General features: G+C 43.8%; 1 protein-coding gene and 1 pseudogene across 1 annotated transcript in view; one reads left to right on the plus strand and one right to left on the minus strand.

Moving 5' to 3' along the window:
* The first annotated feature begins 2076 nt into the window (after positions 1-2076).
* On the plus strand, positions 2077-2632 carry LOC105807799 (annotated as a pseudogene).
* Positions 2633-6320: 3688 nt separating this feature from the next.
* The window catches only part of FHIT (fragile histidine triad), a 265628-nt gene continuing 249485 nt past the window's right edge, over positions 6321-22463 (minus strand). The window contains 2 exon segments of the mRNA XM_012641417.1: positions 6321-6382; positions 6385-6421. Coding sequence (XP_012496871.1) covers positions 6321-6382; positions 6385-6421 — 99 coding nt within the window.

Below are 22463 nucleotides of genomic sequence, written 5' to 3' on the forward strand. Positions count from 1 at the left end.
CCTATAGATGTCTTTCTACCAGAATCTTAAACTGTTTAGGATTTCCTAACAGTTAAACAACATTAATGCAAAGAGATAAATCTATCAAGCTCTGGCCTTTTCCTGAGGCCTGAGCTTCCTAGCAGCCAAAGCAAAAGAGAAACACAAAGGACAATTTACCCTTCAATTTTCCAAATAGTCACTAAGGGGAAGAGTCCTCAAGTGAAAGCAGAGGGCTTGGTGGGCCTGAAATCATAGGGAAGTAGAGAAAACTTGTTTACTTGCCCTGCAGACTGACTCAAGGCTGGGGGGGGGCAATACTGAAGTGCAAAATTCCACTAACAAGTCTCCACCCCTGCAATCTCCCCTAACAGCTGTCACTCTTGCCTCTGTAAACTGCTTGCAGGCACCAAGGTGGCTCAAGACCCTGCCCCCACTAAAGATGATAACCTCATTGTAACTGTGCCCCACTCCCTCCCTAAATGAAATGTATAAAAGACTGCTACGTTCTTTGTTTGGGGCTCAGAATTTGGAGGTGAGTCCCCTCTGAGCCCACCGGCATAATATAACCTGTTTCGCTATACTTCCATGTGCCTCTTGGTCTATTCCCAGTCAATTCTGCTGTAACATTTGGTTCCCTGACCGGGAAACCCCCATTGAGCTGGCCCTTTAAGGCCACTGGCTCGGGACAGCATGTCGGCGGGCCCCTTATGACTGAGAGAGAGCAAGGCGCACCGTATCCTGCTTGGGGATAACTTCCTCTTCACTCGGAGAAGCTCCGCCCACCGCGATCCCAGAACCCGCCTGGACAGCAGTGAAGTACTGGCAACCAGGAAAGGACGTCAGACATCGGCCGTGGTAAGGTCCCCGTCCAAAGGTAGCCAGGCCCGTCTCAGGATGGAAGAGGAGCTTGATCACCTCCTGAGGAAAGGTTTAAGGTTCCCCAAAGGGGAGGAATTGTAATAACCTCTGTGTGTGTGAGTGTGAGTGCTGCAGCTCCACGGTCAGAGACTATGGAGCTTGATTGGGTCCGTACTTGCAGTTCTGTGGCAGCGTTGAAAGGCATAAAGGTGCCTCACTCCTCTGGAAGGAGAGTGACCTGGCCCAGGGTTTACACGGGTGCACCTTTGCCAAGATGTGCCTAAATCCCCGAGAGGGGAGCAGCCAGGCGGGCAACTAACAGTAAACCCTACCCTGTGCGACACCGATCAGTAGGACACAATGGGAGGGAAAGAATCCAAACCAACTGTCCTTAGGTGTATGATCAAAAATTTTAAGAAGGGATTTTTGGGTGACTACAGAATTAAGATGTCACCAAATCGCCTCCAGACACTCTGTGAAGTAGAGTAGCCTTCCTTTGGAGTTGGGTGGCCCAATTCAGGCACCCTTGATGCTTCTATTATCCAGGCAGTCTGGAAACAAGTTACAGGCACCCCTGGACACCCAGATCAATTCCCCTTATCAATTCCTGGCTAGGAATTGCTCAAACTCTGCCCCCTTGGGTCTGGTTCTGTATAGAAAAGGGTCAGAGTAAGGTCCTCTTTGCTCAGAAGCCAAGAAAGTCTCTTGACCCCAACTTCAAGTCCATCCACCAGAGCCACCGGAAGATGAACTCCCCCTGCCGCCTCCATACAATCCCGGTGACCCAACCCCCATACCTACACTGTTGGCATCAGACACTCTGCCGCCCTCTGACTCACTGCCCGACAACCCGGCTGAGGGGACTCCGATAGCTCACCATCTCCATTATGTCCAGAATCCAACTCCATCCCTCCAATTGCCAGTCTGTGAGGTCCAAGATCAATTCCGGGTTACTGATGATGGGACTGTGCAGCAAGGGCTGCCGGTCCTCTGCTATCACCCCTTTTCAACTACGAATCTCCTGAATTGGAAACAACATACTCCTTCTTACTCAGAAAAGCCACATGCCATGATAGACCTCCTGGAGAGTATCTGTCAGACCCATCAACCCACTTGGGAGGACGGCTGGCAACTTCTCTTAACCCTCTTCAACACCAAGGAGCAGTACCAGATCACTGCAGGGGCCCGGAAATGAGTTTGAGACAACACACCAGCGGGCGTCCTCGATCCAGAGACATGGGCACAGTGAGCAGTCCCAGATGTTGTGCCTATGCAGCAGTCCTGGGAGTCGGTGCCACCGCCCATGCCCCGGCGCGGGGCAGGGCTGGGGACAGCGCCTTTTGTCCCCAGAGACCCCTGGAAGTGTGCGGCGGGTGTGCAGAGGCGGCGGGCAGCCCTGACATGGAGGAGCCAGTGCGCAGAGCTGGCATGGGCTGCGGGCATGGCAGAGGGCGCCGCCGCGGTGCGTGGACTTCCCTGCGGACCTGCAGCTGTGCCACACATGGGCTACAAGAGGATGGTACTGCCTGACCTGCTGGAGCACAAGACCATGGCCGAGGTAAAGCAGCAGGCCAGCAGCTGGGTGCCCCTGCTCAACAAGAACTGCCACATGGACACACAGGTCATCCTCTGTTTGCTCTTCATGCCCGCCCACCTCGACTAGCCCATTGACTTGTGCCAGCCCGTCATGCAGTGCTTCAGCTTCTACTGGCCTGAGATGCTCAAGTGTGACAGGTTCCCCAAGAAGGACGTCTACATCACCATGACCCCACCCAATGCCACCAAAGCCTGAAAAGCTATAAGGTTTTGTGGGAATGAACATCACTCAACTGTTGGAGATGGCCCAAAAGATATACTGGAACCGAGATTGTGTGGCTCAGAGGGAAAGTGAAAAAAGAATGAAGCATAAGGCCACACTCCTGGCAGCAACACTTGGGACTCCTGTGTCTACCCCAGGGCTCGGTACAAAAACCTGAGAGGGGGCCCCATAGGTAGGGGACACTAAGACTGGACCAGTGTGCATACTACAAAGAGACAAGGCATTAGAAAAATGAGTGCCCACACCAAAAGACTGCCCCCCTCCAAGACGAGGCCCTTCTCGGGGGTTCCAGATAAAACCAGAGACCCAAGATCTCACTGGACTTGCAGGCATAAACTCTGATTAAGACAGACCAGGCTCCCCTAACCTTGGCCCCCGGGAGCTCATGGTCACTATGAATGTCGGGGGCGGGGGTGAACCTGTAACCTTCGTGGTGGACACTGGAGCTGAGCACTCAGTGGTGACCACCCAAATCGCCCCTCTCACAGGGCGAGAGACAACCATAATTGGAGCCACTGGAAACCAGGTAGCCAGGCCTTTCTGCCATCCCTGCTCCTGACAGCTTGGGGGACATCAAGTAACACATGAGTTTTACTTGTGTGTAAACTGTCCAGTTCCCTTGTTGGGACGGGACCTCCTGCACAAGTTGGGGGCCCAAATCACTTTCCACCCTGAGGGTACTGCTGATCTCTCACTGCCAGCCCCAATGTCCCTAATAATGGCGGTCACAGTTCCCCAAGAAATGGAGTGGCAGCTCCACAGTGACCAGTGTTGCTGCCAGGACCAAATACACAAACATAGAAACTCACACAGATATGATTCCATCGAACCCTTGGAAGAGACACCCCCCACCTCCAAATTCAAGCAAGACTTCCCAACAGTCTGGGTGGAAAATAACCCACCCAGGTTGGCAAATCAACAGGCACCAGTCAGAGATAAAACCAGGAGCTCAGCCCATAAGAAAAAGGCAATATCCCCTTCCAAAAGATGCTCGTGAGGGAATCCAGACCCACCTGGAAGACATTCTGAGGGAATGTCAGTTGGCCTGGAACACCCTTCTGCTCCCAGTAAAAAAAAGCCTGACGAGACCTACTGACCCATCCAAGACTTTCAAGTAGTGAACGAGGCCACAGTTACCCTCCACCCAACAGTACCAAACCCCTACACCCTCCTAGGACTTATCCCTGAGGATGCCAAATGATTTACTTACCTAGACCTGAAAGATGCCTTCTTTTGTATCCATGTGGCACCCATAAGCCAACCTACCCTACATGTGCACGGGGCCCTCTATAAGAAAGGGGGACTGCTAACAGCAGGAGGTAAGAAAATAAAAAATAAAGAAGAGATTCTCCAAATATTGGAGGCCATATGGGAGCCAAAAAAATAGCTGTTATACACTGCCGAGACCACCAGAAGGGGACAGACCCAATAACCCTTGGCAACCTCCTGGCGGATCAAACAGCAAAAGCTATAGCTGAATAGAAGCTTCACTGCAAAAATCACATAGACTTTAACTAAAATATTAAAGATCAAATGGAAACTCCATACTGCATACAGACCACGAAGCTCAGGGAAAGTGGAGCGCATAAACCAGACCCTCAAAAACACCCTTGCAAAGTTATGACAGGAGACAGGGTTACCTTGGGTAGACTTACTTAGTCTAGCATTGCTTAAAGTTGGATGCACTCCAGGACTGACAGGATATTCACCCTTTAAAATCTTGTACAAAAGACCCCCACCCATAATTAAACAGCTTAAGAGAGACATCACCCAGATAGGAGAAAAGACCCTACATAATCAGCTTATTTCCCTTTCCAAAACCCTGAGTCAGAGTCATCACAATGTTATAGAAAAGATCCCTATAGCGATGAGACACCCAGTCCACTCACACCAGCCTGGAGACTCAGTCTGGGCTAAAGACTAAAAACACCACTAGAGTCCACCTGGACAGGCCCCCACACTTTAGTCTTCATCAGACCCACTGCTGTTAAAGTTACAGGGATAGCACCCTGGATTCATCACATGAGAATAAAAAAAGCCATACCTGAAGAAAACTGGGACACCTGGACAGAAAAGCACAACCCAGAGGACCCACTGAAGATCCACCTCTGGCGCAGCGAAGGCCCAGCAACCACACCAGAGGCCACCCAAGCCGAATGACCAAGCCAGCCGATTACATTGCCATTGGCCTGTTCAGACTATTGGCCCTATTATTGGTCATTGGACTTTACTCAATATCTCCAAAAGACTGGGGGACAGGAGAAAAGATCATTCTTACTGTATTATATTGGACAATAATAGGATTCTTTTTCTGGTTTTGGTATTATTCTTAGTCCCCCCCTCTGAACACCCGAAAAAAGCGAGCACTGTTACTACCCCTACTCATAGGGATAGGGATCACAGCAGGAGTAGGGGCAGGAGTGGGTGACTTAGCAACTTCCCTAAGCACCTATCAAAAATTATCTCAAGAATTAAATGAAGACATGGAAAGAGTGGCAAATTCCCTAATGTCTCTCCAAAATCAACTAAATTCACTAGCAGCAGTGACCCTCCAAAACAGGTGAGCCTTAGACCTACTCACTGCAGAGAAGGGGGGAATCTGCATATTTTTAGGAGAAGAGTGCTATTATTATGTAAACCAGACAAGAATAATAACCACCAAGGTCAGAGAGCTAAGAAAAAGAATCCAAAAGAGAAACAAAGAATTAGAACAAACATGGGATTTCAACTTAGGACAATGGGCCCCATGATTACTGCCACTGGCCAGACCACTGATAACTATACTCCTCCTTGTCACTATAGGCCCACGCTTGCTAAGCGCAATTATAAAATTCATAAAAACAACTGTAACCCAAAGAGCAACAACTCACTCATATAATAGCCTTATGAGACTACCATCCGTTAACAAATAATGATGCCCTATAATAAATGAGGGCTAGTGCCTCATAGTAAACATATAGGGGCATCAAAGAGGGGAATGAAGTGGAAAATTCCACTGACAAGTCTCCACCCCTGCTATCTCCCCTAACAGCTGTCACTCTTGCCTCTGTAAACTGCTTGCAGGCATCAAGATGGCTCAAGACCCTGCCCTCACTAAAGACAACCTCATTGTAACTGTGCCCCACTTCCTAACTCACTGTAACTGTGCCCCACTCCCTCTCTAAGCAAAATGTACAAAAGACTGGTACGTTCTTTGTTCGGGGCTCAGAATTTGGAGGCAAGTCCCCTCTGAGCCCGCCAGTGTAATATAACCTGTTTTGCTATACTTCTGTGTGCCTCTCGGTCTATTCCCGGTCAATTCTGCTGTAACAATACCACACCCTTAAAGAGATTTGACCTTTTAAACAGTCAGGCTTAATATTACAAATATTCTGCTTGATGGAGATTGGGTTATGGAGGTACACCCCTTTAGATGAGAATGGGGAAAGGTGTGGGTGGGCTGCGGTAGCTGGCTCAAAAGGGAGTGATGAGACAGTAGGGTTGGGAATACCTTCCTCAAGGGCCAAGGTTTCCTTCACTCCATCTTTTTGTCCTTAGCAGCCACCACCCAAGAATGCTGATGAGGGTGCTTTTTCCACATCCCCATTCTCAGTAGGGAGCCCCTTCCCTGAGACCCATTGGAAGGTGTTGGTGATGATGAAGCGTGCAGTCCTTACCTGTGTCACTGAAAGTAGACCAGCAGAGCTGCAGCTTCTGCTGCCATTTCCTCCTCTGATCGCCAAGAGTCCTGGAGTCTTCCTCCTCTTTGTCATGTTTCTGGAGCTTTGGAGGAAACAAAAAAATGGAATAAGCTCATTAATGGGTCCTTGGATCTCCTTGAACAAATGTTGTGGGGACTGAGCAGAATTTTCAAATTAGAGGCCAGGAGTGTAGGGATGAGTGTCTTTTCATTGTTTTAGTTGCCAAAATTTGAGAATGAGGAGATTTCACATAAGAATCCACATTTCAGGCTGGGCGCGGTGGCTCACGCCTGTAATCCTAGCACTCTGGGAGGCCGAGGTGGGAGGATTGCTCAAGGTCAGGAGTTCAAGACCAGCTTGAGCAAGAGTGAGATCCCATCTCTAAAAAAAAATTAATTAATTAATTAAAAAAATAATAAAAAAAAAGAATCCACATTTCCAGCTTCTCTAAGAAAATAATCAGATTAGGCTGTACTGTGGCTGCCCTATAGTCATCTGCCGGGGCTGGGGGGCATTTTACCATCACCGTAATCCCCATGACTCTCTAATTTTCTTATGTTTGACAGGCCTCATTCATTTATTTTACTTCTGATATTTTGAAGGCATTAGGTTTGCCACCTACCCATAATCATTCCTCCAAGCTGTACTGTGGTTTACCTACTGCTCTCTTTGGTTTGGCCTTTCTGAAATGAGCTCTGAGCACTTTTGCTCAGGGAATAAAATAGCCCAAGAAAATTTATGATACTAACACAAGGGTCATGAGAACTGAGTAAGAAATGGGTATTTCCATTAAAAGAGGCTTCAGGTAGGGAAAACAGTAAATGAAAAAATAATTCATCAAAAAATTAACAACTGGTCTTAGTCCATTGAATCACTGTAAAACCCTCCTCAGATCATGTTTATTTTTTAAAAATTTGTACATATCTTAAATATAAAGTGGATAAAATTTAAATTCTGTCAGAGAGATGTTCTCAGAACTCTGTTCATTAGAGCTCAATTTTCCCCCTTAATCTCCCATTAGAATTCAATTTCATTAGCTAAGTTAGTTGTTCCTGTGTGTAGCTCTATACATTGTGTAATGCTGAAGGTTACACAATTATTCTTCACAGAATGCACAGTGTGGTATTCTGTGTGAAGTCATCTGAGATTGAGACATACAATTCAATAGCACCAATGATGGCTAGTATTTATGGTGTGAAGGGCAATTGCTGTGATGTGTATTATTTTGCTTAATCCTTACAATAACTTGTAAGGCAGTAGCTACTTAACCCCATGTTACCAAGGAGGAAAAATTGGGGTCTAAGGAAGTTCATTCATAGGTCAAAGATCAGCCAGCTAAGTAGTGGTAGGTACCAGAATTGTCTCCAACAATGTTTGACTTTTTATCCCGGAGGATCTACTGTTCCACTCTACCAGGTATATTCACCCAAAAGTCAGATCCTTTGAAAATAATCTTGCCAACTCAACAAAAAGTCTATCAACTAAAATACTGGAGTTTGCTATCTCAGGCCAAAAACACTAAATCTAACGCATAGACCCCCGCCGTGGCAGCTTGCAGCAGATGGAGAAGTTTCCCCATTTATTTCAGATCAAACTTTGATACAGAAGGCAAAACAGTGAGGGAACTATAGCCTCGCTCTCCAGCTGAGCTATATTTCCACTCCGGGTAAGTTTGAGCCTAAATGAGGCTCATTAGCATATAACAACCAGGCCACAGATATGTTTATGAGGGTCATGTTTCTTCCGTTCAGAATTTGGCTGCCAGCACACTGGTTTTACATTTTGCCACATAGATTTAATTCTCCTTAGTGGAAGAAAACCACATTAAGAAGTCATTCCCTTCCTTGCAGAGGCAAACATGATGCAGTTCCTACAGGCAAGTCAAATGGGATTGCTATTCTTCTACTCAAGAACTAATTTTCATTTTGATACTACCTTTAGGTCTGTTATAAATCCATCTTGTAACAATTCAGTAAGATGACAAAGAACAATGCAAAGCCCAGAAAATAGGGCCTTCCCACTTCTGGTACTGCACTGGAAGACACAGAAATCAAGCAATAAGTGGCCTCATCAACACAGATCAGACCAGATGAATCCAAGTAATTTAGAGCCTGTGAATGTTAATGGCTTCCTGGTTATTAGGCGACCGTCTGTTATTGTCATATGCCTTACAGATGGCGACATTGTGCCAACCCTTAGAAGTTATTTACGAGAAATAGGAAATAAATAAAACAACTAATTGTATTTGCAAAACTCTGTTGTACATGGTTTTTAAAACTTTGAGATTTCCATCCTAAAAGCCACAAATGGAAGCATGTGGCTTTCTTTAGAATAGTGGTGCTCGACCCTGGCTGTCCAGTGGAATCATCTGGGAAGCTTTAAAAAATAAAACCCACCCCAGGGATTCTGAATTAATTGGTCTGAAGCAGCCTGGGTTTGGGGATTTTTTTAAAAAAACCTTTCAGGCAATTCTAAGGTTTACTTACTACTGAGAAACACTACATTTGGGAGAAGTGTGTGACCAAGCAGAGCCCATAAACATACAGAAAGAATACATTTGCATTTAAGCACATTGCTTGTGACCCTATCAATAGTATGGAAACTGTCCTTTGCAAACCCTGCTCTAGAACTGCTTTTCTTCTGTCACTTCTCTGCCCAAAAGGTGCCTGGGCCATGTGGCTTGTCTCAGCGGCACTGAGGAGCCATTGAATGACTTTCCACTCTCTGCGGGGACAGGGAGCCTGGGAAAGATCCTGGTAGGTAAGACTTGTGTCCTAGAGGAGCCACCCAGATGACTTGGAATTTAAAAATGCTGCAGTTTGAAGTAAAGTTCTGCTTCCCTAAAGCAACCCAAGAACCTGGTGGCTGCAACCTGTTGCCTGGCTAACAGAGAGAAACTCTAACGATCTTAAATAAATAGTAGCTTATCCAAATGGCACTATTTGCCTTGGGCAAGGTTTAATGGAAGAGTTTCACTTCAGATGAACCTTCCTGAATACTTAGGCTGCCTGCAGGAAAAGGCAGTGACTACTTATTAGCACACCAGAAATTTAATCTGTCCCTGTAGTGTCGGGGGCTGGCCCTAGCACTAGAACACTGAACGAGACAGAGCCCTTTACTGTTCTCACGGGGCACCCAGGGAGCGAGGGTAGACAGACACCAAATTGTTGACTCATAGTGAGATGGAATTACCCAATGGGAAGTGTGCTGGGCATGGTTTGCCTAGTTGGAAAGGCTTTTGAGTCACCCTGGTTTCACCAAAAAACAGTTATAGTAGAGTAATGGGGGAATGGGGGAGAGGAGGTTATCTAAGGAGCATTCAACAAGCGTTCTCCAAGAAGACGAGGGCTAGGCCAACACCTCAACAACGAGAAGAACAAGCTCCCTTAATCTCTTTGTGCCTCATTTTACAAAGGGGAAACCGAGAATAGGAACAGAGTTGAGAGCAGTGACATGCCTGACGCATAGTAAATGGTATTGAGTATTTGCTGTTGTTGCTGCTACTATCATGATTATTATTTTTAGGCTAGATATACTGACCCCATGACAATGACCATTAACCACTCCACAGAGGTTGTTTCCAGGAGTAAAAGTACTTTTACTATCTTCATCGTTCCCCAATGATTTATATCTTTTGGACCTAACTACCCTGTCAAGGGATTAAAAGTTGTGATCAGAATTCAGATCCAAACCAACTAATTCTAATGAGATATCCAAGTCTGAGGAGGCAATTTAGCTCCTTCAGCATATACTTCCTAACTCTCAGGGTTGTTGTAAGGAGTGAATAGGTGTTAATGTCCTACAGTAAAAGCATGCAGTGAAGGTCAAAGGCAGTCAAAATTACCCTGGGAGCATGTTGCCGGATTTAGCAAGTAAAAATACTTAGTTCATTCTTCTATTATTTAGTGTAAGTATGTCTCATACAATATTTGGGACACACAGTAAAAATTCATTGTTGTTTATCTGAAATTCAAATTTAAATGGACTTCTTATATTTTATCTGGCAACTCAACCTAGGAGACCCCTTGGAAATGTGCCACAGGACTTGGCTTGCATTTGGTAATTGGGTTATTCCCAAGCCTGTCTAGCTGTGAATCCTGGAAAAACGCAGAGGAGACCATCCAAAGGAAGATCAAATTCAAGGCTAACATTTTGTGTACTGTTGGACATATTATTGCACATAATGCAGTGAAAATCACTAGCACTATTTTAATTCCATAGTTCCTCAGTTCTAAGATGCCCACTTTTTCATATTTTAATAGCTCTGAATCAAATATGTCCTATAACCAACAGACTATCATAATTTAATTGGCAGTGTTTTTCTTTCTTGGTAGTACATAAAATAACGATTCTTCCAACAGTCGGTTGGAAGATCTGGGATTCAATGCACTATAGTTCTCCATCTCCTCTTTGTGCAGTTAAGTCACGTAAGTTAAATGTGACTCAGCTCGCTGTGAAAATGCTCAGCACCAAGGCTGATGTCATACACACTGGTTTCCTTCTGATGCAACAACAAAAGTTGAAACTGTTTTCACAGATGCACGCCAAAATAATAAAATTTGCAAAAACTTGAACCAAAGTCTTTATTCGCATTCAATGGATTGAAGTCTGTGATGGCTCCTCCAAGCAAATTCTATTTCTATACAGCTTAGAAAATAGATTTTAAAAAAAAATGTATCTGCAGTCATCCTACTTTATCAGCTTGAAGTGATTTTGGGGGAAGGCAGTGTTAACACGATTTCTGATTGAAGTACTGATATGTGTCGATTTTGACATTGTGCTCCCTCCTGTGCATGGAGTGTGCCATCACAAAGTGTATGGGTAATGATTAATTCCCTGCTGTAATGCTCAAACTGCCTCAGCTATTGACATTTTTATAGCTCTGTAACACAATACAGTAAGAGGAATGGTTCACAATAATTTAAATGTTTTTCAGAATTTGAAACTAATCTGTAGTAAAATGCCAAATTGTCTTCAAAGGGGGGGAAACTAGTTTAATGCTCTTCTTAAAGAAGCAAGTGGCTGAATATAAACTTGGATGTTTTCAGAAACTATTTCATTATTATCAGTTTTATTAAACAATATACAGAGCAGAGAGCTTAACTAAACCATTTCTTATGAGTTGATGGTTCTTTTTCCACAGGAGTTTATATAAATAAAGTCCCCAAAGGAAAATAATTGCATTGAATAAGGAGCTAAATCCTTAATTTTTTTTAGATCTGATTCTGTTATTACTATTAATTCAACCAACAACCATTTAATGAGCACACGATATATTCTAGGCTCTGCTCTAGGTTTTATGAAAGACATAAAGATAAAAAAGCCAAAGATCTTTGCCTCCCCAGGTTTTATCACTCAACAGGACAGATTCACACATTCATAATTTAATACTAGTCAGACTGGCTTGAATACTGGACCTGAAGCTTCATCAAAGCGCTCTTGGAATAGCCAGGGGAGAGAGAAAATAATTCTTGCTGGAATGAGGGTCTGGGGTTGACTTTTAAAAATCAGGGATTTGGACTGGGCTTGAAAGATGGGGATGGGATTTGGGGGGAAAGGGTCATTCTAGGCAATGAGAACAGCTTCAGCAAACACATGATGTGTGTGCCAGTTCTGCAACTTGTGCCCATGGTTGGCTTCACTAACTGAAATATTCTTTCCTGATGAATCCTGACTTGGTGTTCTAGGCAGCTACCAACAGGCATCACAGTTATCAAGACTGAAACTTAGTTGCCACTTTGAGAAGCTTAACATTCCATTGTGTAGAGATGGGCTACATGCCCCAGTGGTCTAGAAGATCATCTCCAGTCCTATAAATCAGCAGTCCCCAACCTTTTTGGCACCAGGGACTGGTTTCATGAAAGACAATTTTTCCACAGCCAGGGGTGGGCGCGGGAAGGCGGAGCTCAGGTGGTGATGCGAGCCATGGGGAGCGGCTGCAAATACAGATGAAGTTTCCCCACTGGCCGGCTGCTCACCTTCTGCTGTCTGGCCCAGTTCCAATGCAAAGCTGCAAACAGCTTTAGAGCCTATTGAGAGAGAGTTACTCTCTGTTCAATTATCTTTCAGGCCTTCTGAATGATCAAGAAGAAAGTCTCAGAGGTACTAGTTTGTCCTTAACATGGCACCAACATGACCTCTAACAGAAGAGAGGAGCCATCGAGACTCTAGCTAGAATATAATAAGATTGTTTTGTTTATATTTATCTTCAGGATTATTCCCCATTTATGGCAAATCATCTCAAGTCTCTTTTTAAAGTATATTTAAGTTAACAATAGGAGTCAACTTAAAAACTATATGCAAATGAAATAGTGTGGAAATATGTCATTAAACTTGGCATGAACAGCCTGGGAAATGGCCCGTGGGGAGGGAAGTACAGCTCTCAGGACATGAGGCCAGAGCAGGAGCCTTCTAGCACTTGGGTGTGTCAGTTTCTATTGGGCAGAACTCTAGAAAGCTTCAGAATTTTTTTTAACAGATGCTTAGGAGGCAAAATGATTTCCTATTATAAGGGCTCTGAAGAAAAACAGAGTATAGCAATTTTCAAGGACAGTAGAACTTTGGGTAGGGTGTGTTTTAAAGTAAGACCTCATCCAAGAGGTGACATTTAAGTTGAGATGTGAGTAATAAAAAGTTGATTATGCAAAGAGCTTGGGGGCGGGGTGGTGGAGAGTAGTTCAAGCTGAAGCAGCACCAAGTACAGATCTTCAGGGACACTTGGTGGTTGAGGAACTGGCTGGGAGAGTGACAGAAAGGCCTTGGTGGGGGTGGGGGACGGCAGATCATTTGTAGCCTGTGGGCAGGGCTTAGAAGTTTGACTTTTATTTTTGGTTTAATGAGAAGATAGTAAAGGGTGAGAAGCAGGGATGTAAAAGGACTAGAATAACTTTTCATAAAGAATGGCCTGGCTAGAGATGAATTAGAGGGAAAATGCTACTGTGGCAGTCAGACAAGAAATTACGGGAATCGGGGTGGCGTGAATGGGGAGCGGGGGCTCACTCGCCCCACCAAGCAGTGTTGCGGTCAGTGAGCGAGAGCGGCTGTCCCTCGCTGCAGTGCAGATGGCCTTCTCCTCTGGCAGCTGTCCCCCCGGTGCTTGTCTATGACGCCCACACAGATCCTGCCTCCCCTGCCAAGTGTGCTCTGAACCAGTGTGAAGATCACTCCATTCCTGCCCGATATCCATTCCGCCCCTCTTCAGTCATACCCTTCCCAAAGTCCCCGAGAAGCCTTCTGGACCATTTTGATTGGCATTGAGCTGTATGTCACAGTTCTGGAAGTTTTCTCACTTTCTCTAGCAGCCCGCTAACCTCCCCACCATCCTTGCAGTACACGTTTCCTGCAGACACTGAGTGTGCTTTCTCTACATGCTGGTTGTTGAGCAGATTGTCACCCACTTTGGATCTTCTCGGTGGCCTAATGAATCACCCCTTTGAGGCAGACAATGGCCTGTTGCTTCTGCTTCCCTAGAACCCCGAGGTTCTTCAAATAATTCTTTGTATAAAAGTATGTTCCCTGCCTCCCTTCCTCCTCTCTCTGTGTAGGATCCTGTGAACGGAAGCCTTGGACTGAACGCCAGATTGTGAGACCTCTATGTGCATACAAATTATAATACCCTGGGTCCCTCTATTTACTGTGAGGGTTCCAAAGCCCAGTTTTTTGCCCCTTTCTGGAGAAAAATTCAGGTAATCAATCAATGGAGCATTAATCATTTGATTAGTGGCCAAAGCTTTGACTTAAGCCTAACTTGCTTAAGTAGAAGCAAGTTTTTTTTTGTTGTTTTTTTTTTTTTAGTGCTGCCTATGGGCAAAATGCTGAAATAAGCTCTTCTTATATTAATTAGTGCATCCCACTTTCAAGAAGTATAGAGTCTTGATGTTTAAGAATTTGTAACCCCCCAAAGTATTTATTAACTAGAAAATCACAGCACTGGAAAATAATTATGCCAAACCACTGCACTATAACAGAACCCAATTGCTTATCCAATTATACGTTAAAGTATCACATTGTCGAGCCGATTGCCAAAGTAGCAAATGAAACTTCGCCAGCATCACCATTTGGACCAGATATTACTCAACTAACTGTGCTATGAATGGTCTTCTGAGCATCCCAAGCACCCTATAAAGCCTCTGTAAACCAAAGTGAGCAGTTCAGGTTTGCTGGAGTACATGCCTGCCATCAAAAAAATCACTTTAATTGATGGGACATTAAAGTTTGCAGTTTTCCAAGCTTGTTATGAACATCTCAGCACAGAGCAACCGCAGCTCATGGTCCTGAACAGAGTTGATTTCAATTAAAACATCGAAGGAGTCACTTCCTGTCAGACAGGCAATCAGCGGATCTAGCCTGAACGTGTATTTGAGAAAAATAACTGCAGACAGAGCCTCCCAGATGTGCCACACTGCTTCCTGGCTGGCCACCGTTTAGAAATTTCTTGCAGCACAACAGCAAAATAGTTAAAGAACAGGATAGGGGAGCTGGACTGTGAAGAGCTACTAAGAGGTTGATCTGGAATTCGCTACTTTTGAGAATCACTGCATAGACAGGGTAAAGTGTACACTTAACTTATTCTTAGAACATCCCATTACTAACATCTTCTTCTCAGTCTACTCTAGTGAGCCTCATGTTGGTAAGGGATAGGACTGCTCTTGCCTAACAGGCTTGCCATTTCGGGTGAAAAAATCCCCTTACAGCAATAGCCTGACGACCAGCGTTTGGTGGAGAAGTCAATTGCACTCAGCCAGCAGTTCCCTCAGCTCTTCAAATAATAAGCCTTCGACAATATCTAATTTAGTAAAAATCAAATCTTCCTGTCTAGCTCCCATGTATATGGGAGAAATTACCAAACCAAAGTAACATCTATCTTCATATCCTCACTGCTTGCTGTGTCTGACACCAGTACAGTAGCTCCCCCTCATACCCCCGTGGATGCCTGAAACTGCAGATAGTACCGGACCCTTATGCACTGTTTTTCCTACACGTACATGCCTATGATTAAGTTTAATTTATAAATTAGACACAGTAAGAGATTAACAGCTAATAGTAGAACAATTATAACAATGGATCATTCATAAGTTCACAGATAGAAGATTCCTTTTTACCATAAATCTCAGAAACCTCATCATAGGATTTTTTTTCTTTCCTTGTTAAGTTGAGAATATTCACCTTTTCACTAAAAGGAAGCACTTTTCGGCTTTTCTTTGGCATCTCTGAATTGCCAACATCGCTCCACTTGCACTTTGGTGCCATTTTATGGAGTAAAATAAAGATGCTTGAACGCAAGCCCTGTGATACTGATACCATGACATTCGATCCGATAACCGAGATGGCTGCTGGGTGACTGGTACGTCGGGTAGCACAGACAGCAGCGTGGCTACGCTGGCCCAAGAGAGACGTCACATCCTGGGCAGGACACCGTGGGACAGTGAGAGATTTCATCATGATACTCGGAATGGCAAGTCATTTAAAACTTATTAAATGGAAAATTCCAGAAACAAGCAATTCATATTTTCAGACTATAGTTGACTGCAGGTAAGTGAAACTGTGGATAAAGGGGGACGATTGTATTAGGTTTTTGAGATGCATTGGTCAAATACGTCACTAAATTACACTTTCCCTCCCAACATATTAGCTATGCCAAGTTCATCATTCCCATTTTCTAGACTAAACACCCAAGTATCCTAGGAATTTTTTTTTTTTTTTTTGAGACAAAGTCTCCCTCTGTTGCCTGGGCTAGAGTGCCATGGTGTCAGCCTACCTAGCTCACAGCAACGTCAAACTCCTGGGCTCAAGTGATCCTCTTGCCTCAGCCTCCTGAGTAGCTGAGACTACAGGCATGTGCCACCATGCCTGGCTAATTTTTTCTATTTTTAGTAGAGACGGGGTCTCACTTTTGGGGAAGGTTGGTCTTGAACTCCTGAGTTCGAGTGATCCTCTGGCTTCTCAGAGTGCTAGGATTACAGGCGTGAGCCATCGCACTGGCTGCCTCCTAGGAACTTCAACCACTTAACCTATATCACATGCCCAAGCTGGAGCACTATTTGCTTGAATTAGGCATATATTTAATAGTTCGCTGGCTCCTAGTGCACTCCTGGATCCATTTTGTAAATCCTTGGGAACTTTCCTTTGGTTAACACACTTGAAAACATGGGTGTGAAAGCAAAACAGAAAACAAAACTAAAGTTGCCAATAGGGATCAACCTCCAAGCTGGGAGGGTCCAGCGGGGGGGCTTCCTCGGAGGGGAAAATTGCATCTCAGCGCGGCTCTCGGGAAATAATCACTGACCACCAACGCCTCGCCCCAGGCTCCATCGTATCTGAGCTCTTCTGGGTTTTCAGTGGGTGGAAAATTGGGGACACAACAGGGGCCAGAGATTTCTACCAGTTTGATTTCCTCAGGCCTCCAATTTCTAAAAACATGCTTACCGAGGAACGAAATGAAACTCCTTCTGAAAGGGAGGTTTGTGATGGAGCAAACTTCAGAGAAGGAAGCGTTTATTCAAAAAGCAATTTTCTTGGCCAGTCATGTTCTGTAAGCCTTTTTCTCCTGGTGTTTCAGATATTGGTGTTTGAGCAAGAGTGTTCTCTTTTAATCCTAGAGTGATGTCAACCTGCGGTACTGAGAACAAGGAGTGGGAAAGGCGTGCGGCCAATTTCTGCTTTCGTTTGAATCCCCTGAACATTTTCTTTCATATTTGCTTCTGCTACATATAGGTTCTTTTTTTCAAAGGCACCTTAAAGAGCCTTTGGAAGCACAATCCAGGCAAGATAACTCTCCCCCAAAAGAGAAGAATATCTCCACTGCAAACACACAACCAAGAGAGGAGGGAGGCAAGCACACAGCACACAGCTAACAACGCACGACCATATACAAAGCCTCAGAATCCTTCTCAACACAATATTGCAGGCAGCAGCAACTGAGTTCTCAAGATAAAACCCATTTGGAAGAAGCTGATCTAGGTGAGGACTTTGCCTAAGCCAGGTGCCCAAGCATTTAAAACTTGTTTCTCTGCAGAACTCATTCATATTATTCAACAAATATTAATATGTCTACCATATGCAGGCACATTGTATTCCACAGTGCAGTGGTAAGTGACCTGGATGATGTTCAGTGCCCTTGGGAAGCTTACATTCTAGGAGAGAAGGCAGGCAGCTAGCAACTCATCAAACCTATCACTGCCCTGAGAGAGAATAACCCAGGAGGCTATACAGACAAGATGGTCTGGGAAGACAAGTTAAGCTGAGAAGCCTTAATTGGCACGTGCAAATGTCCTGAGGAAGGAAAAAGGCATCTGCAGTGGCTGAAGGCAAGTGACAGAAGCAGAGAAGGTAAGAGATTAGGTGGAGAAGTAGGAAGTCTCTCTGCCCTTTAGTGCTAGAGGCACAAGTGCTAAGAGAAGAGGGAATGAATGATTCATTAAGTTATACCACCCTTATCGAGTACCTACTTTGTGCTAGGCTCAGATAAAGATTAATCAGATAAAGATGTAGTTTGAAGTCCAGACTCAGAGAGCTAAAGGTAGAGAGGCCAGCCCAGAACAGCTGGACCCAGCATTGCCTCTAAACATGGGCAACACCACTTTGGGGCTCAATGTTTGCTTACTGGGCCTCTCGCTCCCTGTAACATCAGGCCCTGCTAATAGTAAACTTTGCCCAGAAAAACAGGTGAGCGGCAAGCTATTTGCACAAGTGGTGACTACCACAGAGCAGCAAAGATGCAGGCTGACCTCCCAGACTTCTTTCTGAACTCTCACCATATGTTTGGCAGAGCTAAAAGAGCTGCCCCAGCACCATCCAGCCAGGTTCCTGGCACTGGTACCCACGTGTTGGCAGATGAAAAATGACTACTATGAAAACTACATTCCAAGGGTATTCACCACTCCGCCAGATTGGTCACGATTCCTTCTTTTTACAAGACGATCGTTCTGCCTCTGGTTGCAAAACTGCACCCTCTGAAGCTGCTGCTCACCCATTGGAAGTAACACACCCTCTGCCGCCTACAAATCCATTAACTTCTGATGGAGCTGTTCCAATGCCCTTCAAAGAACCTGGCCCGTGTGAGTTGCACAAACAAATTAGGAGCCAACCTTTTCCAAATGCCTCTCTCTATTTCATTTAAAAACCTTCTTTAATGAAGACATAAAGCCTTGAAAGTCGCTGAAACGCTACGCTTACCATGCATGACAGCAGATCTTTGTCACAGGGGATTTCAAACACTTTGCTTTTTCTTTCTTTCTTTCTTTTTTTTTTTAACCAGAATACTTAAACTGAGATTCCCTTGTTATGGGTTCAACTTTTCATTTTATATACTCTGTGATTGACCATAATCCAGAAATCAGCATAGACAACAAAGATGCAAGGCAACTGCAAACACACACACTTTACCATAGTGAAAAATTCGAATGCAATGCCAGGCCTATGACTATTTTGAAATATCGGGCTACAAAAGAGAAACCCTCACCTTTCTCCGCTTCTGACAGTGCATTTAACCGCCTAATTATGTATTACTGAGATGCTCAAGTGGTCTGAGAGATACAGACATACAGATAGATAGATGGATATGGAGTGATTTTTTAAAAATTAGTATCTTTGATATTACCACTAAAGCTGAAAATATTATTGTTGGGAGTTATAACTTCATAAATGAAAAACTCATAAAAATCTTTTAAGAGTCCTAATCTTTTAATTAATCTCATCTCACTGCTGCTCAAGGGTTTAAAGGAGTTTCATGAGTTGGTTTTCAAAGGACAAAAGATAAAAATGATTTTAAATAACTTCTCATAATTTCAGGTATCTCTTTAAAGGTCCGGAAACAAATATTTGAAAACTGCCTATTCCTAGCACCGGAGTTGGATAAAGATCTTTAAAGCTCTCTAGCCCAAACATCCATGTGACATTTGTATTCCTTCTGCCATACTGCTTCCAAGGGGTATTCCTGCCCTGGCTTGAATGCTCAAGGGAAGAGGATCTTACTACAGTTTTGCTAGGTTTCGGTATATAACAAAATCATTGACATTTGAAAATGATATTTTTATATTAACTTCTTTAGGAGCTAGAGCTCAGACTTACTGGGACAGTCTGATCCTTCAGGGACAAGCTGTGTGGAGAGACCATTCTGTGGGCTAGAGAGGACTTGGACCCTCAGGATCACTCTGGCATTGCTGGTGAGAAGACATATTGGAGCAACCTCTTTGGAAAATAGTTTGGCATTACCTTCTATAAAGTTGACCTTCACTATACTCTGTGCTCTAGCAATACTCCTCCCAAGCATATACCCGAGAGAAATTCTGGCACATGTATGAGAATGTTCAAAGAAGATCTAACTAAAATAGCAAGAGCCTGGGCATGACCAACATCCCATCAGAGAACAGATGAATAAACTGTGACACAGTCACAGGATGGAATATTACACAGTGAGCAAAACAAAGTTTGATATTGACACAGCCCATATGGACAAATCTTAACAATATATTAGTAAGAAAATAATTCCCAAAGACAATATGCAGCATGATGCTTTTTTATAAAGTTAAAAAACAACTCAAATATATGCATTTTAGAAACACATAGACATGCCTAAAACTATATAAAAAGAAGCCAGGCCACGGTAACCATGGGATTCAGGATGCCAGGAAACTCAGTGCGGGGAGGCAGAAGAAAGGGTTGGTGTGTGGCGCTATCACATGGTTAACTGTAAGATATTATCAAAATTGTAGCTTTTGTTTTGGGTGATGGGTTTGCAGATACTTATTAGCCATTAAACATCGCTGCTTAAATAACTAAAGAAAAGCAGGTCATGATGAAAAACAAACAAAAATGACTATTCTTGGGCAGCATGTAAGATGACAACATAGGATGATTGCAATTTCCCTCATGATGAAAATCCAGTTCCCATTCCAAGAACCTCGGAAAGAATTACAACATAGTAGCATTTGCCATGTAAAAGCACTGAAGTTATTAATTGGATTCCAGATGTCTGAAATTGATGTATCCCTTCACTGAATCCCCCTAGGAACTATTTTGGGTATAGCACTTCACACAGGATGCTGTTCTTAATTAAAACTGCGCTGCCTTAAGAGCTTTATGTCTGTGAGACAGTCACCCAAACGTTCTTCTCTCCATAAATGTGCTCTTACGTCTTATTTCTGAAGCAAAAGTAACACTCGCCTAGATTTTAATAAACATGTCTGCAGTAATAATGTAAATTTCATAGCCTTTCTACGTTTCATAATCTCTTTTAGCTTTTGTTTGTTTTGATTCCCACACCAAAACTGTGTTTTGAGGGCTTTGCAGCTCTTGCTCCATTTCTGCTGCCTACTCGTGGGGCAAGAAACAGTATGCTGATTGCTATTTGGCTAGGAAACATGGACAGGAAGTTGGGAAAAGTCATTAATTCCCAAGCTATTTTGCTACTTTGCCTCTTGAATTTTTTATTTTGGCAATAACTGACTCCAGTTCATTGACATTAGACTGAAGCCTAGTAGCCAATTTATTAGTCCAAAATCTGTAAGTGTTCCTAATTGGTTATCAGACTGTCTCTACTAAATGCCAAAATTAATTTTTTTTTAAATCAGGCAAACTCATTTTTTGGCATCCCAGAGCAAAACAACCCACTGATTAACTGTCCTTTCACTTTGCAAATGGTTATTTGGGCGGTGGATGGAGAGATAGCTCATCTACTTAAAAGGGAAGTCAGAGTCAGGACTTAAGCCTTCAGCCAAAAGGCAGCTAAATCATGAGGAAAAAATACTGCTCCGTGAAAAATAGAAAGCTGCTCCTAGCTGAAGGAACGGTGCCCTTGGTCCCATGCTGGGGATCTTTATGCTCTAGGAAAGTGGAAACATCAAAAGATGAGAGCCCAACAATAATGATGGTATAATTATGTTGTTGTTATTATATCACTATTGCTATTATTAATGGAGCTCTATTGAATGCCTGCTCTCTGCCTGGCACTGTACTAAGTGCCAGGAACATACTGCTGCTACAAAGATGATCTCATTTAATCTTCATAAGACTACCTACACCATGGTGCCATCATCTCCGTTTTCAGAAGAAGCAGTTAAGGCTCAGAGATGTGCTCTTCCAGCTAGTCGGCAGTTGGAACCCAGGGTCCCATTCTCTCAACCTGTTTTCCCCCTCTCTTCATATAACGATACCTAACATTTCCTAAGCAATGGAGACTAAATTGAGGCATCTAAATGAAAGCATTTTTGCATACAGAATCTTATGTGATTAACTCTGGGGTGGACAGAGTCACAATATTCTTACACCCATCTTCAAGAAAGGGAACAAAGACCCAGAGAGTTCAAATGAATTGCTTGAATCTTCTGCAGTTTTGGACTAAGAGCCTCAATGTTGCTCTACTAAAAATGACCTTCAATGAAATGTAATAGGGCTGGTCTGTATCTAGTGTCTGATTTGGAGCATCACAACTGAAGAAGCATATATTGGGGGCTCTCTTTTTTAAAAGCAGAAATTGAATTCTAGGTAATGGCCCAGGGCAGTTACAACTCAGTCTCCTAACACTTAACATCTAATGCTGTGGTCCCGAGATATTGGTCCTTGACATGGGTTTCTTGGCACAACAGGCCCTTACATTTCACCCACCTCTCTCAACCCTTTGCACTTTGTTTCTATCCCACGTAATTAGGAGTCAAACTTTAAACAACCTGCCATGTCTCTCACCACCAGCCCTTTGTGCATACTATTCTCTCTACATGGAATACATTTCTTCCCCTGATCCCCCAAAGCTGCACTAGGTGGTGCTCCTAGGTATTTCCGTTTACATGTTTTCTAATATATCTATGTTCCCCACTAAATTATAGGTTTCGTGAAGGCAAAACCATGCCTATTAGCAATATTCAACCTTTCTTTGACCTTCAAAACATCACTGTCCTATGGTTCAATCTAATACTTTAACAATGACCTTATGAAACCAAAGCTAGGCACATAGGAAATGCTCGCTGGACACTTCTTGCCCAAATAAACCAATCATAATAGACATTTAGAATGATGACACAGTTATACCCATTCCCAGTCCTCAGATAAGGGTCTGGTTATGTTCTCTAAACCACATGTTATAATACTAAGGCAGGAACAGAGACGTACATTGTACAAGAGATACAGAA

This window comes from Propithecus coquereli, unplaced genomic scaffold, assembly GCF_000956105.1.
Source record: "Propithecus coquereli isolate 6110/MARCELLA unplaced genomic scaffold, Pcoq_1.0 Scaffold1, whole genome shotgun sequence".
Lineage (NCBI taxonomy): Eukaryota > Metazoa > Chordata > Mammalia > Primates > Indriidae > Propithecus > Propithecus coquereli.